At 38.9% G+C, this 17,834-nt stretch overlaps 1 protein-coding gene across 1 annotated transcript; it reads left to right on the top strand.

The window, feature by feature from the left end:
• Positions 1–10,590: 10,590 nt before the first annotated feature.
• Positions 10,591–15,147, top strand: LOC109220794 (the record flags this gene model as incomplete). The annotated part of the gene is made up of 5 exons (XM_019385264.1): positions 10,591–11,088; positions 11,785–11,903; positions 13,118–13,163; positions 14,923–14,995; positions 15,090–15,147. Coding segments are annotated over exons 1-5 (392 nt in total), but the record flags the coding sequence as incomplete, so codon positions are not given.
• Between the last annotated feature and the right edge of the window lie 2,687 nt (positions 15,148–17,834).

The following is a 17,834-nucleotide window of genomic DNA, read 5'->3' as shown; positions in this document are numbered from 1 at the left end:
TCCTCCAAAATGATCTTATGCATGCAAAATGCGGGGCTTATTCCCCTGATGTCCGCCAAAGTCCATCCTATTGCCCTTTTTCGCTTTTGGAGCACCTCCACAGTGGCCTCGACCTGCAAGTTAGTAAGGCAAGAAGAAAGAATAACTGGAAGAGTAGAATTAGAGCCCAAGAATTCATACCTGAGGTGTGGAGGAAGTGGTTTCAACTCCAACACCGGTGGCTCCTCAATTGATGGCTTGGTTGGCGGAGTTTTGCGATTTTCAAGATCCAAAGATAGTTTCCTAGGCTCATATGAATATGAACCCATTCCATGCAATGCATTCACGCACTCCACTCTACCGGCATCATCATTGGCATCCATGTTAAGAAGCACGGCTTCAAGAGGGTCTTCAACATTGATCAAGGCACTTGTGTCATCCACTATCACCGCCGTGACAATGTCCACAAATGAACACACCTCCGTACTATTGGGTTGCCTCATTGACTTGCACACATGAAATACCACCTTCTCATCTCTCACACGGAATGTTAACTCCCCTGCTTCCACATCAACCAATGCCTTCCCCGTAGCTAGGAAAGGTCTTCCAAGAATGATAGGCACTTCGAAATCCACTTCGCAATCCAATATGACAAAGTCGGCCGGCAATATGAATTTGTCCACCCGGACAAGCACATCATCGATTATACCTAGAGGCCTCTTCATCGACCGGTCCGCCATTTGAAGTCTCATGGAGGTTGGCCTAGGTTGCCCAATTCCCAAAGTCTTGAAGACTGAGTACGGCATCAGATTAATGCTAGCCCCCAAGTCACATAGGGCCTTAGCAAAGTCCGCACTTCTGATAGTGCAAGGAATAGTGAAAGCTCCAGGGTCCTCAAGTTTCGGGGCCATAGAATGCACAATCGCACCAACTTGGTGCGTCATCTTTATTGTTTCACACTCCATAGAATGCTTCTTGGTGACTAAATCCTTCATAAATTTTGCATACCCAGGCATTTGTTCAAGTGCCTCCACTAAAGGGACATTGATTGTAAGGCTCTTCATCATGTCTATGAATTTCTTGAACTGATTATCGCTCTTTTGCTTTGCTAACCGCTGAGGATATGGTGGAGGTGGTCTAGGCAAGGGTGCCTTTACCTTGGGCACCGCCGGCTCGGGTATATCAATGATGTGTTCCCTAGACGGGTTCACGGTCTCTTGAGTCTCTACCCCGGCCTCATCATCAATATCAATCCGCACATCATTTGTCACTGTTGGTTCAACCACATTGTCAACATTCAAAGGTGCTTCATCATCATGCAACTCAACTTCATCATTCACAACTTGATTCTCAACCGAGGCATGCACATCACCGCCTCTTCCACTCCTAGTTGTAACCGCCATCACATGATTGTTACCCCCCTTCGGGTTTACTACCGTATCACTTAGTAGCGCACCTTTTGGGCGGGTATTTAGAGCTTGAGAGATTTGTCCTATTTGCACCTCTAGGTTCCGGATAGATGTGTTATGCGAAGCCAATTGTGCATCAGAATCTTGGTTCTTTTTCATCATCTGCTCGAACGTCATTTCTATCCGTCCCATATCACTTCCAGAAGAACTAGGCCCTTGTGACTGAAAGGGGGGTGGATTGTTTGGTTGTTGGAATATGGGGGGCCTTTGAAAGCCTTGCCCCCTACCACCATTATTCCACCCTCCTTGATTGCCATTGTTGTTGTTCCAATTGTTGTTGTTCCCATTCCAATTGCCTTGGTTATTGCCTTGATTACCCCAATTGTTGTTTTGATTGCCATTGTTCCAATTGTTTCCACCCTGTTGTTGATTGTTGTTGTTCCAATTGCCGCCTCCTTGTTGATTGCCCCAATTGCCTTGAGGGCGCCACTGTTGATTTCCTTGATTTCCTCTATTTCCTTGATAGTTATTGACATATTGGCACTCCTCACTTTGATCATCAAAACACTCATTCGAATATCCACCACCATCATTGTTGTTGTCAAATTGGTCACCGCTACCTTGAGGTTGTTGTTGCCCTCTTTGTCTCCTTTTTAGCATAGAAACATTCTCCATTGCATTGACTTGGCGCGGGTTTTGTACTTGTTGCAATTGTGCCTTCGCCAACTGATTCATTGTTGTTGTAAGTTCGGCTATAGCTTGGCCGTGATCACTCAACTCCTTATGCAGATGGATGACCGTGGGGTCACCTTGGGGTACATTCGCTCGGCTTTGCCATGCCGACGAGGTGTCCGCCATTTCATCAAGTACATCACATGCCTCTTGGTAAGAAAGTTTCATAAAGTTCCCACCGGCCAATTGGTTCACAATGCATTGATTTGTGGTGTTGATGCCCCTATAGAAAGTCTGTTGAATCATCGCCTCAGTCATATCGTTGTTAGGGCATTCCTTCACCATTGTTCTATATCGCTCCCAGATCTCATGCAATGGTTCCGTTGGCATTTGCTTAAAGTCTAGAATCTCATCCCGAAGAGCCGCCATATGACTTGGAGAAAAGAACTTGGCAATAAATTTGTCCGCCAATTCATCCCATGTGGTGATAGAATGATTTGGTAACCTTTCTAACCAGTCCAACGCTTTGCCTTGAAGAGAAAACGGGAAAAGCCTCAATCTCAACGCATCCTCTGACACGTTTGTTTGTTTGCTGCCCCAGCAAGTATCTACGAACCCCTTCAAGTGCTTGTATGCATTTTGGTCGGAGGCGCCTCTAAAATATCCCCTTTGCTCGAGCAAAGTCAACATGACATTTGTGATTTGAAAGTTCCCCGCCCGGATTTGGGGAGGAACGATGGCACTTGCGTACCCTTGATTAGGAAGAACTCTTGGGACCACTCTTGGCGGTGGCAGAGGAGGGTCTGGAATAGGATTGTTGTCATGTACATTAGCATTGGCATTTCGACCTCGCCGTGGTACTTGAGGTACCGGAAGCTTATCTTGCTCAACATCTTCAACCTCCTCCCCCGCCAAGGCATTGCCAAAAGGGTCATTTCCGTTTAGAGCCATGTGTACCTGATGGATCAACACAAACAAAATTAGTAAAGAGAAGGAAAGAGAAGCAAAACACAAAACTAGCTACACAAATAGTCAACACCGTAAGCTCCCCGGCAACGGCGCCAAAAAGTGAATCGCGCAGCGGACTCAACCTTAGGAAGAGTGGGCGCTAATACTTTTACCCAATAGTGGTATCGGGGTCAATTTCCACAGGGAGCTAGAAAGGGAGTTGGATATTTGTTTAGCCTAGAATTGCGTGTTTGCTTCTAATTGATCTTCTATCATTTTTGGATTTTTGTGATTATCAACTACAATCTAACAACTACTAATTATAACTAAATTATGCGAAGAGATTTAATCTAGATTGTATGCAAGATAGAGAAAGGCACTAAGGTCGTGGCATTTACCTAGGTGGTCAACTAACGGGTCGAGATTCCTAATACGAGAATGATGATTATGGGGCTTATGATATAACCGTTGCACGATAGCACTCACTCTCACACCTCTCGGTAGAAAGAGTGATTTTGCCCAATTGACTCTCTCGAGACCAATTTGGTAGGCTAACAAACCAAGCAACTTAGGGTTCAAGTTGGGTAATCACTCTCTCGAGGTCTTACCCGTTAATTGGGACTACCATTCTCATGGGTCCATCCCAATTCCTTGTTGGGTTAACTTTGGAGTCATAGACACTCTTTCTCAAGAAGAGTCAAGACTCACTAAACTAGATTTAGTGTTTGCAACCACCAAATCCTAGTTAAAAACATAAAATCAACCCAAATATCAAACACCCAACATCATTCAAGCACTAAGCAATCACACCCATTAATTACCCACACTAGGGTTGAGCCACAACCCTAGCTAATGGGTTTAGCTAGCCATAATAGCAACAGAAATTAAAGAAGAAGTAGATAAAATCAACATAATAATTAACTAGGAAGTTACTCTACACGAATTCACGTTAAAACAAGGTTAAAATGCCCAAAATAGGCTAAAACTTGAATCTCACGAGTGTTGCTGCTATCTGATGTCTAAAACTTAACCTAGAAATAATAAAATATTCTATTTATACTATACTAGAAAAATCGGACAAAAATACCCCTGTGGGGCTGGCGCGGACCGCGCATAAATGCAGCGCAGCCGCGTAGGGGTCTTGGCCTTCTATCATTCACTTCTGGAACTGGGGACGCGGACCGCACAAAGAAGTAGCGCGGCCGCACAGGCTAATGAGCGCGGACCGCACAACATTGAAGCGCGACCGCGTAGACACCAGAGCTGACCGCGTAGAAATGAGCGCTGACCGCGCTTGGAGACTCCTGAAATGGGTGCTCTCTGAATCTCCTAGCGCGGCCGCGCAACAAATCAGTGCGGTCCGCGCTAGGTCCTCCTGTCCCTACTTCAATGATTTTTGATACTTGAGCAGGTTTCACTCTGTTTCGAGCTGGTTCTTGACTTTCGTCATCTTGTCGCTCAAACCTGCAATCAAGCGCACTTTATAAGCATTCTGAGTCTATTTCATGACAATTCATACATAAGGCATAGGCAAGTATGAGTATAAACCGTGTTAAAATCACAGTTATCAGATAACACGTTTAGGAATCACCTATGTAAGTATGAAGTGGAAGCCGCTTCAATGAGAATTCTGTAACGCCAATTCTCTACGCACTTATGAAATCAGGCGGTGTTCATGGCTGAAACGAACACAACAATGAGAACCAAAGACGGTTAAGGGTTGATTGTGTGACTTATGGTTATCTAGGTATACACCAAAGCTCGACGGTTCAAAGATATCAATTCTACCGATTGACCGAGTATATCCGACATAAGTTCACTACGGAAAGTTCAAAGGGAAACCTACTTATCCAGATGCAATTAATCCTTACTTGCAAATCACACTGTATTTTCATGTATGTTTTACACATATGTCCATTCCCCATTCATATGGGGGATTGTTGCGTTTTTCTTTAAAGGGTGTGAATTGAAAATGGAAGAGGCACCTTTTGGATTGCACCTCTCCATCTCACCCTTCCTTTGCCTATAAATTTAGAGGCTTGGCCTCATTTTTAAAGATGGAAAAATCTGAAAATTTCTCCCCTCTTTTCTATATATTGTTGCATTATTTTCAAATAAACATAAGTGTCAAGTGTGATTTGCTCCGTCTGTTGAGTTCGCTGAAATTCTGTAATTTCGATTGCCAGTATTACAGAATAGTTATTCCGTTCTATCCTGGGAGGAATTAATCCAAAACCTTGGGCAACAATGAGGGGATTAAATTCCTTAAGGACACACAAGCAACTTGTGGGCTCGGAATTATTTTTTTCTGTTTTGTTTATTAAAATGTTTCTCAGCTTCTCTGATTTTCTGATTTCGAACACAGCTTCTCTGATTTTCTGATTTCGAACACAGATTACCAACATACAGTCTCCTCATCAAGGTTTCACACATGTTGAATGGTGTATTTGAAGGTAGATAAAGAACACGATCGATCAAATCATGTCAAGCAATAACGACCTCTCTTTTTATCTTTTATACGTAAGAAAATGTTGCTCGAGATTTTTTGGGTTATGTATGTCCTATGTGCGGACCTCCAAATACACCGTATGTGCGAAACTATAATATGTGAAGGGGTTTAAAAGGGAGAAGTATAATTTCTTGAAATCCACGTTAAACTTAGCTTGAAATTCCTCAATCTTTAATTAAAGGTCCTGAATTCGAGCTATCAGAATAGAAATATTTAGATACGAATACTGCCCCTCAGTGGGCCTAGTGGGCCTATCTGGCACAAGTCCACAAGCTTAATTAGCTAATATCGGTAGAAATTGCACGGGGCGCCCTATTTGGTCGCCCCCATTTAACCTATACTCATTTTTTTTTAACTATTAACTTGTACCCACTTTTTAAACAACTTCAGCTCCTTTCTCCTCCTCCTTCTCCTCCTTCGTTTTCTTCTTCTTCTTCTTCTTCTTTTTTTTTTCTTCCAGTTATTAGTTTTAGTCCAAAAGTTAACCTTTTTTTTCTAGTTTTAATCTTTATGTGGTAAATACAAGTATGAGATGTTGTTTTTATTAAGAATACAATGAATACTCTACAAGATAAGATGAAGTATTAGTTAGATTTGTATATATCTTTGTTTTGTTCCAATTGTTTTCATTGTTATGTGCAGGAAATTGGCTGACCTTGGTTATCATAGAAGTGCCAAGAAATGTAAAAAGAAATTCGAAAACGTTTACAAGTATCATAGAACTAAAGATGGTCGTGCTTGTCGTAATGGTTGAACCAGAGGATACAATAGCTGCAGTTAAAGCATACATTCAAGAGGAAAAAAGGATCTCTTTTAAGAAAACTTCAGCTCTAGAGCTGAAGTTTCCCAGTTACAACACAAAAACTTCAGCTCTAGAGCTGAAGTTAAAACACAAAAACTTCAGCTCTAGAGCTGAAGTTTCCCCGTTACAACACAAAAACTTCAGCTCTAGAGCTGAAGTTCGCTAGTTACAAAATAAAAACTTCAGCTCTAGAGCTGAACTTCAGGCCCGGCTACTAGAATGCTGAAGCTTTGCGTGATTGCCTTTGCTACTTCAGCCCCGTGTGCTGAAGTTATGCGAAAAAGCGGGTACCTTGCAATTTTTTTTGCAAAGCGGGCACAAGTTAAAATATGACATAAAAAGCGGGTGTAGATGCAAATGCCCCTCTAAGAGTTGTGGTGGGAGAATTGACTATCTCTCAATCTTTTATTAAAGAGGTTAGGGTTCAAAATTTAGAAATGGAGAAAGTATCGTTGTTCTAATAGTTGTACACTTGCGGATTGGAGCTTTCAGCTTTTAGAGATAAATTACTAAATTAAATATTCTTCTATGTGTGTAACTTCCCATATTAGTAAAATTAGGCCTTATTAAGTTTAAGAGCACTATGAGTGGTAGAACGAAATGCATTATATATATCTGCCTCTTATATATGCTTATTATGATTATCAAAAGTATGTCATTACCTTTATCAAATTGTATGCCCATGATTCCGACAGAACTCTACCCTAAAGTATAATGAAGAATAATTTTAAATTGTAGTTAAAATGAAAAAGGGCAAAAAATGCTCCTTAACTATGGGAAATAAAGAACATTTGTTCTTATTTTGTATTTGATTTCAAAGATGTCCTTAACATTAGTGGATTGGTTCATATTTATATCTCAACTACGAGAAATAGAACAAAATTTCCCTCCATTATTGAATTTGGTCCTAGATATGCCTTTTATCATGAGTGGACTAACTCATATTTGCCCCTTAAAGTTAACAGACTTCCAACTTCTTATTTTTATGGCGAAATACATAAAAGTTGTCCTCAACAATCAAGGAAACACCTCAACTGAGCGCATTTTCAGTTGGTCACTTTAAGCCTTCAATAAAGTAAGTCAACTAAACACCCGACCTTGTCAGCCCACCAGTTAGGCTCATCCAAGGCGTATTTACAGAAGTAGCAGGGAACTATACCGTCAAGTTTGAAAAAAGCTGGCCAAGCCTGTGTCACTTTTTTACGTCAGGAGAAAGGGAGATCAAAGAAGTATGGGGCCAATACCTCGCGTGAAATACACTCTCGGATTCATATCAAATGAACAAATGAGAAAATGCCACGTGTAATTTTAATTAAAATTGCCACCTAATATTTAACCAAAAAAAAGAAAAACAATGATAACTAAAAAAAAGAAAGAAAACAATAACTATGAACAATAATACCTAGAACCACCGGTCACGTCCTTCTCTTCCGATTCCTTCAATAACCATTTCCTCTCTTTCTCCTTAATCACCATTTTCATTTTCACACCCTCCCTCTTTGTTTTTTTTCCCAGATTCATCTCCTTCGGGTCCCTCTCCTTCATTGAGCATTAACAATTGACCGGTGTACCGCCGCCACCTAGCCCTGTCATCTTCCTCCATCGCCCCCAACATCGGGTTTTGCTCAAAAACCAATATCTACAACAACCCAAGACCTTTCATCCCTCTTACTTCCCCACCACGCCTGCTCAAAAACCAAAATCTACAACAACCCAAGTCCTTTCATCCCTCTTCCTTCCCCGCCACGCCTCTCTCCGTTACTGATTATATCTTCTTTATTCTTCTCCCAACCACCTCCACTTTCGCCATAGCCCTCGCCGACGCCGCTAATGACCACAACATCCCTCACGTACAACTTCTTTTCTACATGAGCAATTTAGCTACTTTTTTTACAAAGCCACATTGGTCTCTCGGAAGGTGGCTGAATGCCTTTTCGTCGGTGGATGGTGAGTTGTTTGTTGGGTGGTACAGTGGTCGGAGTGACATTTTGGGATGGTTGGCTGAAGGATCAGTAGTGTGGGGGTTGGGGTAAACATTAGTTAGTAATTCAAGTCATTCACGCGCTGAAATTGGATTGAGAAACACACAATATGCCATGTCAGTATGTGGTGTTTAGTTGACTTACTTTATTGAAGCCTTGTCCCACAGAAAATAGGCTCAGTTGAGGTGTTTGTCTGATCGTTGAGGACAACTTAAAGGGATTGTTTATGTATTTCGCCTATTTTCATCCATTAAAAACATATTTTATTATTAAGATGGAGAGCCATCTTGCAAGACAATAATCTTAACCCCAAAAATTTTTGGTAAAAAAATAATTATCCTATTCCTATTTTTTCTGTTTAATATTTTTACTCTTTTGAAATTTTACAATAATTAAACCGGAAAGGGATCAAATATACCCTTGTACTATCGAAAAAGGTTTAAGAATACCCCCATTACGCTATTTAGTTATCTCAACTCTACCGTTATACTATCATTCAAATATATCCCCCAATTAGAAAGACTATCACATGTCCTTACGGGATTAAAAGGGCTCATCTTTTTTTTTTTAAACCCGATTTATTTTTTCTCTACCCATAACCCGATCCAAAGTGACCTCATATTAAAAAAGCAACCCTAAACTATTTTAACCTCATTTCACTTCTCCTCTTCATCTATAAAATTTTGAGATAGTATTAACTTTGAGAAAAAAACAAGCATTGAACATATAGAAGAAGATGTCTAATTGACAGACATGCTTAAAGACACTAATACAGCTAGGAAGACAAATCAAAGTTAGGGCCATGATTAGTTCTTCAGATTATTGTCCTAAAAAAAATACTAATGTGGGGAGACTGGGATGCTCAAGGCATTTAGGTGGAGATCAGAATATCTTAACATGCTCTGAAAATGACGTTATTCCTCCCATCCTTCTAGTATCGAGGTCAAAAACTTCAATCTTGGGTCCACAAAATCCCAAGCACTCATCATTGTTTTTTTCTTCATCATCAATTATTTGAAGTATACACAATTATCTTTACATCCTGGAAATTCTTGAGCAAAAACAGAGAGCGAGCAATCTCAAGCAATGAAAAATATTTGATTGCCCAAACTTTTCACTTGAACCCAAGCTTTTTCTCCCTAGTTTAACCTATAAACCTTAGTCTTCTCCAGAGCCCCATCAACTTCCCACATGATTTCACTAGCCGTTTTTCGCTAATAAAAGAGCTCAGACTATAATCAACCATGGGAGGTGAAATTTTTAGTGCAGTAAATGATGAGTCAAAGAGAAGTATCCTTTCTTCTATGTCAATGGCACAAATTTGTCCTAGAAGTTGATAACATGAAGCCAATCACCGTACAAGTTGTCGTTTGTGTTCCACTCGTTTGGGGCTTTTTTTTAAAAAATTAAAAAAGAGGGTGACTTTGGGTTGGTTTATGGGTAGAGGGAAAATGAATCGAGTACAAAAAAAGGGATGAGACATTTTAATACTATGAGGGCATGTGGCAGTCCGTCCAATTGAGGGATATATTTAAAATGATAGCATAATAGTGGAGGCTAAGATTAGAGGTGGATACAAGATTTGAAGTTTATGAGTTTCTACAACGACCTTAAGTAAATATACAATAAGTAACTAAGTTCATAATAAAATATTAATATATATATATATATATATATATATATATATATATATATATATATATATATATAAGAACCAACATATAGTTATAATTGCATAAAAGAGTATTAATCTTCACAAAGCTAAAAGAGAAAAGACTTATTCGTTATTTTTTTAGCAAAGCAAAATATTTTCTGAATCACTGCTTTTGATATGTGTTTTTAAAAAGAACAGTACATGTTTTTCTTCTTTTTTCTCCTTCTTTTTATTGTCTCGTTGTTCTAGAAATAGTAGTCAAATAAAAATGTTGACCCTAAAATAAAATGGTTGATCAAAAAAATAAATTTTGTTAGTTTTGCGGGGCAAATACGAACTAGTGATCAACTCCTGATAAGGGTATATTTGGATCCAAACGGAGGACAAATTTATTTTATTTTTAATACTTGAGGGGCAAATATGAATAAATCACTAATAATAAGGACATGTTTGAGATCAAATGCAAGATAAATAAATTTGCTTTATTTTTAATAGTTAAGGGGAATTTTTAGCCCTTTTTCATAGTTAAAAATAGAGAGTAAATTTGGACAATTATTCCAAAATCTTTTACCACGTCAAATCCATTCAAGGTCAATGACAAATGTGAATGATTTGCTAATCAAGGGTATGAATGACCTTAAATTATAATTCCGGATAGTAAAGTGGATATTTTGACATTTCTCCCAAAAAAAATTAAAGAAAAAAGAAAAAAAAAGAGAGAAAAGGACACAGAACTGGTCTACAGCTAAGTCGAATACTCGAATCAGCAGGCGCAAAGCAAGAAAATAACAGAGCTCAACCGGTAGAAACAGTTGAATTTTTCTAACCGGTTCCGCTATTGTCGAACAATAAAGTTCAGAAAACCCAAAGTGTTAAATGGAAGACGAAGAAGAATTCTGAGATTGGGGCCAATCCCTGTATCAAATTGTATTTAGATGAAGAAATTTGAATCCTAATTTACAGAAATTGAATTTTTTTAGTCTTATGAATGATACTCAGATTGTAATTGATACCGATTGCTGTGAAATTGGGGGAAAATGAAAGCAGGAAGTGCAGCGAAGCTGATTGTTGATGCATTGCTGCAGAGGTTCCTTCCGCTTGCTAGGCGTCGCATTGAAACTGCTCAAGCTCAGGTACTCTTTTATACAATTTTCCCTATTTTCATGTAAAGTGTTCATTAGTATACTATGTCAGTTTCAACCATTATTTTTCAATCAAGTACAGTCACATAAATTGGGACAGAGAATATTGCATTGTGTATTTGTGCATTAACATAATTTTTGATGCTATACTTTTTGTTCCACGATTGAGATAGTTAATTTGCCATGTGCCTCATCAAAATTAGATGATTCACAATTGCTGTAAGACCAATAGTGAAGTCAAGATGATATCATTTTCTGGATCATATCATCTGTATATATTAGTCTCACCTAGATAAGCTTCGGAGCTTCCTAGGAGAGATGCTTGCCTGTGTTGTAATGCTTATTCATAAGAAGGCTAAGATAGCAAATTATTCCCTAGGACCAGAAAGAGAAATGAGGAAGCATAGTCTTCGTGAATTGGCACCAATAAACTGGTGTATTACAGTTATCTGCTCTGCTTTTCATTGCTGTGATTCTTTTCTGCATTCTGATGCGAAAACAAATTGTGAGATGTTAAAAAGATAGTATTATTTTGTTATTATTTTATTTTTACTTATAGGGGTAAGGTCTGCGTATACAGACCCCATAGACCCCACCTTCCCACTGGGTTTATTGAGTATGTTGAGTATGAGTATTTTATTTTTACTTGGTTTGTGCATTATTCTGATATTCCTTTTACTTAAACAGGATGGCCAGTACCTTCGGCCATCAGATCCAGCCTATGAGCAAGTATTGGATTCATTAGCTATGATTGCTCGGCACACGCCTGGTCCTCTTCTAGAGGCTCTTCTAAGATGGAGAGAAAGGTACATTTCTGTTTCAAATTGATGTATATTTTTAGTCATGCGTTTCCAATTCATGCAAATACATTCTGACAGTTGTACTAGCAGACCCGTCATGCATCAACAAATCGTTTGGTAAATGTATGTCTAATTTTATCATCGCTCTGTCCAACAGGCCAATAGCTACTTTCCTATTCAGAAGAATACAGCATGACAACTTCAGTCATTGTTTCTTAATAGATACAGCTTTACGTAGTTTTATTTCTGCTGGCTCAGTTGAGACTGATTGAGAAGCGAAAAGTGTGGAGAAAATCGCCACTTAAGAGATTGCCATACCTTTATTCTTGAGTATTTTGGCCTGCACATGCTGTTTTTCCTTGGGAGTAAGCATTCATGGGGAGGTATCAGAATTATAGTAGGCCTAATAATGGATTTTTAAATGCTTTTCTTCAGAAACCTAAGCATTCATGGGGAGGTATCAGAACTACAGTAGGCCTAATAATGGATTTTTAAATGCTTTTCTTCAGAAACCTTTTAGCCGTCAATTATTGTTGTCACTATTATTACTCTATCTCGTTGCCCTCTGTGTCCCCACACCTCTCATATTGAGAAGTTCTCAAAATGTTTGACACTGAGCTGACTTTGTGAAAAGGTTACTGATCTAAAATTCCAGAGTTTAAAAAAAGTGACTAAGAAAAACGCTTGGCATACTCCACCTTCTGACATGATATTGAGAGGGGTGAGGGCGTATTTTTTATTAAAAAAAAGTTTCAAGAAGGAGGCAGTCATTTCAATATTTCACTCAAAATTTAGTTAGTTTTCCGTAGTTGCCTACTTTGAGTTGATCCCAAATCCAGTTGATATCCTTCTAGATGGTGAATCCTTGAGAGCAAATATAAATCACTTGTATTGGGTCTTATGGAGTGTATTATTTTTCTATGTATTTCTCCTGTGACCAACTTTATTCCACATTGGAGCTGCTCCCTCACTAATCGAAAAAGTTACCACCTGAATTTTGCTTCAAATTTCTTGAAGCTTCTTTGCACTTTATGTAGTGGGTCGCATACTTGTTGCGGGGTATGGTATCTAACTCTGACGAAATTTGTCATGAAAGAACTTCTGTTTATATCCTTTCCTTGTTTAATACCTTCATAAAACGAGTTATATTAAGGTTTCTAATTGTTGAAATTATTTTATTAACAGTTGTATGATTATCATTATTCTTATGCTGGTTACAGCGAATCTCCCAAAGGTGCAAATGACGCATCAACATTTCAGAGAAAGGTTTGTAATCTACTAACTCACTTTTACATCACTTCATCTCCATGTATTGACAATGCTTTTGCATTCAAGTGCTGACAGAATGTTCTTTATATAAAACAACGACAACGCCTTAGTCACAAACAAGTTAGGGTCAGCTATATGACTCTTCACTGATCATGTTCTCCAATTAAATTCATCTTATGCTAACATTATATAAAATAAAAATAAAAATGAAAAGTAATAGAAATTATTCATACTTACTACCGGCATAAGAATCTCTATTAGAGCTAAAGAAGACCTATAAGGCTATAACACATAGGACATAAAGTAAACGTATTAAGATGGCTAAAATATATTCCCAACTAATTAGTATCGCCTTTTATAGATCTATTTCTTCCATGGTGCCCTATCTTTTGCTAAGTCTTCAATGATTCCAAGAGATTGTAGGTCTTTTGAGACAATTTCCTTTCATGTGATTTAAGGTCTACCTCGTTCTCTTTTAACACTTTCACTTATTATGGTTTCACACCTAAAGACCGGTGCATTTGGAGGTTGACCCAGGACATGACCAAGCCATCTCAAGCGACCTTCTCATAATCCTCAACATGTGCTACTTGCACATTCTGGCAAATGTAGGGAAAAAGAAGAAGTGAATTATGAAACTTACAGATGTAGCTAGAAAAGATGGTTAGAGATTAGGAAAATGAGGCGCGCAAGCTAGCCCGAACACCGCAGGTTATTAAAAAAAAAGAAATTAGGAAATTGCAATTGTTTGACTATTTATGCAAAGATCACATGCATTTATTGGCTCGAACCTATTTTGGGAGCAAATCACCACAAGTATTTATGAATTGACATCCTCTAACATTTATTATGCGTTGATTCTAGCTAGCTTCCTTTGTCAGAGTTAATATGTACGACGGCCATTTTCTTCAATCCATTAGTTGCATCAAAGTGTGAATACTCCATTTTATTGATCGCTCATTATAAATATTTTGGATAAAAAAAAGGAAAAGTTAACCAGCAACCTGCAAATTTAAACTGTGCGAAGAATACAATTATTTTGATATAGTTCTCCAATCTATTTGCATATTGCTTCATAATGATGAGCCTAGAAAGCTATATGGTACAAGAGACTCCCAATTATAAATATATTCTTCCAAAAAGTTTCACATTTTGTTCAAGACAAATTTGTAAAGCAAAACAAACTTGCATATCTCGTTCGAGTTATTTCCTCTTAGTCATCAAAACTTAGTCGTCAAAACAATTTTAGTAACCTATCCGTTCAATGTATCAGCTAAGATTCAACCCAACCCATTGTTAATGAAAATCTGCACAAAGCTCTCCATTCACTGATCACTTAGAATATGTTTATATTATTTGTTACATGCAACGGAAGACTTATACCTGCAGGCTTGAGATTGTTAGTAAGTGATTGCTTTATGATTTTTTCAGGTGAGTAGAATATCCATCCTTTCACCTTTACAGGAACTTAGCTTTCCAATTTAGATCCTTATGGGGTTGGCTGTAGGAAGTTTGAAGAAAATTACAAAGAAGACAGTTTACTTATGAGAAAATGGACTCAAAAGTTTCAACAGAAGTTCTTATTTGGAAGTACAATTTTTAAGACTCAATTGACATAACAAAGGAAATGAAGATGCAGTTTTGATAATTTAGTAAACTATTCATGTTTGTACCTGAACTGTACCAAACTGTATCACATAATAAATACTCCTATATTTCTGTTCTAAGCATCTGACTAGTTTCTTGGATGGTTTAGCTTGCTGTGGAATGCATCTTTTGCTCTGCATGTATTCGCTTCGTTGAGTGTTGTCCACAAGAAGGGCTTACAGGTACATTTGTAGATTTTATGACATCAACAAAATTTTCCTTTTCCTAGACGTCTAGTCAAGTTTTATTAAGTTAATGTGCTATTCGAAACTGCAGAGAAGCTTTGGATTGGGCTTGAAAATTTTGTTTTCGATTGGCTAATAAATGCAGACAGGTAAAAGTTTGTCAAGCTATTTATAAATTCATGACACTCGACTTCCTTTTTGCTTTTTCCGGAATGAAAGCTACAAGAACTGACAACTCTTTTGCCCCACTTTTGATCATTTGGTCTCTATTTTAGTTTTTCCCTATTTGCTAGAACCACACATCTGATCTTCGAATTCCTATTATCTTCCTTCTCTGGTATATCTTATTTTATTTTTTAGTTTATGCATGCCTACAATGACATGTTCAGGTAGGACATTTGTTTGTGAGACCTTGTTCTTATCTCACTTCTAAGTGACACAATTCCTGGTTAGTGTCATGTGCACAAAACATTCTGTGGAACTGGGCTCTGGTTTTTTTGAGAGGGCATGCCTCTGAAAGTGTATTTCTTGTTCTAGCATAGTGAAGTGGGGAAAGTGGGACTCCAGTATGAAGTTACCTTCATGTCATATGGACTATACATTTTAGCCTAAACTGGTCTCTAATCTTGCAGGCTTGTTATATGATGGCTAGATCTGGTTTTTGTACCTTTCAAGCTTGATTACTGTTAGAATAGTCATGTAAATAGGAGTAAATAAATAACCCTAATCCAATATATATTAGGAGTAGGACATGATATGTGTGTGTATATATATAGGGTTCATTGTAACATATGTCAATACATCAATAATATATTTTCTCCCGTGCATTCTCACATGGTATCAGAGCAATTGTGAGAGATTTATCGCTGTGCATAAATTCCAGCGATTCCGGGAAGAGAAATCAGTCACCGGAACCCTTTTTTTTCCGGCGACTTTTTCAAGCCTGTTTGCGTCTGCTTTGTCTCTGTCAGTGTTGTGCAAAATCCAACACTACCACAAGAGTCGCCACTGTCCGGCGACCAAACCCCACAAAAAATCTCCGGCAAACAGTACCCCACGCGCCTCCACGCGCCACCAGAAGCTCACGCGCGTGAGCCCACGCGCCGGCGCGTGCACCACTTTCCGGCCATTTTCTGACGAAGTTCCTTCAGGGCAGTTGGATCGCCCTCAAATTCCGAGCCTACCCATAATTTTATTTTTCAATTCCGACCACTTTGAGTTTTTCCGGCGACTACACTGATTTTTCCGGCAGCTACAGTACTTTTCCGGCAAACACAGTGTTTTCTTCATCTGTTTCAGAGAATTTTCAGTTGATTCTTTTTGTTATTTGGTGATAATCCAACCATGTCTTTGGGAGTCGATGCTTTCGGGTCTAGAAACCCGGGTTCTGGCAGTTCCGGTGTTATGATTACCTCAGAACCTTTAATGGGAGGTTCAAACTACTTAGATTGGGCTTCATCTGTCGAGTTGTGGTGTAAAGGTCAAGGAGTTCAAGATCATTTAACAAAAAAGGCTAGCGAAGGTGATGAAAAGGCCAAAACACAGTGGGAGAAGGTCGATGCTCAGTTATGTAGTATCCTGTGGCGATCTATTGATTCCAAGTTGATGCCCTTGTTCCGTCCATTCCAGACATGTTATTTAGTTTGGGAAAAGGCTCGTAATCTATACACTAATGACATATCTCGTTTCTATGATGTAATATCGCGAATGACAAGCTTGAAGAAACAGGAATTAGATATGTCTACTTACTTGGGACAAGTTCAGGCAGTCATGGAAGAATTTGAGACGTTGATGCCAGTTTCTGCTAGTATTGAAAAACAACAAGAGCAACGACAGAAGATGTTTCTAGTTCTTACACTCGCTGGCTCCCTAATGACCTTGATTCAGTACGTGACCAGATTTTGGCTAGTCCAACCGTCCCCACAGTTGATGAATTATTCTCTCGATTACTTCGCCTTGCTGCAGCACCTAGTCACCCAGTGAGCTCATCACAGACACTTGACTCCTCTGTCCTCGTATCCCAATCAGTGGACAATCGGGCATCTCATACTATGGAGAATAGACGAGGAGGAGGTCGTTTTGGAAGATATAGACTCAAGTGCTCTTATTGTCATAAACTTGGACACACTCGTGATGTATGCCATTCTTTACATGGCCGCCCAACCAAAAATGCTTATGTTGCTCAGACTGAGACTACAGGTAACCAGGGATTTTCTTTATCTGAAGGGGAGTATAATGAGTTCCTTCAGTATCGAGCAAGTAAGCAGACATCTCCACAAGTAGCTTCTGTTGCTCAGACTAATACTTCTGTTGCTCAGACTAATACTTCTGTTGCTGGTAATTCTTTTGCTTGTGTTTCCCAGTCTAGTCCTCCTGGACAATGGGTTGTGGACTCAGTCGCTTCTGATCATATCTCTGGTAATAAATCACTTTTGTCAAATATTGCGTATTCACAGTCTCTTCCCACTGTTACTTTAGCCAATGGGTCTCAAACCAAAGCAAAAGGAGTTGGACAAGCGAATCCCCTACCCTCTGTCACTCTAGATTCCGTCCTCTATGTCCCTGGCTGTCCTTTTAATCTTGCATCTGTTAGTCGTTTGACTCGTGCCCTCCATTGTGGTATATATTTTATTGATGATTCTTTTAATTATGCAGGACCGCAGTACAGGGCAGACGATTGGAACAGGACTTGAATCAGAAGGGCTTTACTACCTTAACTCCCTAAAATCCTCCAAGGCATGTCTAGTTACAGATCCTCCGGACCTAATTCATAGACGTTTAGGACATCCAAGCTTATCCAAGCTTCAGAAGATGGTGCCTGGTTTGTCTAGTTTAT

Source organism: Nicotiana attenuata, unplaced genomic scaffold (assembly GCF_001879085.1).
Source record: "Nicotiana attenuata strain UT unplaced genomic scaffold, NIATTr2, whole genome shotgun sequence".
In the NCBI taxonomy this organism is placed as follows: domain Eukaryota; kingdom Viridiplantae; phylum Streptophyta; class Magnoliopsida; order Solanales; family Solanaceae; genus Nicotiana; species Nicotiana attenuata.
Note: the sequence above shows the minus strand (reverse complement) of the source record. Positions and strands in the feature narration are given on the sequence as shown.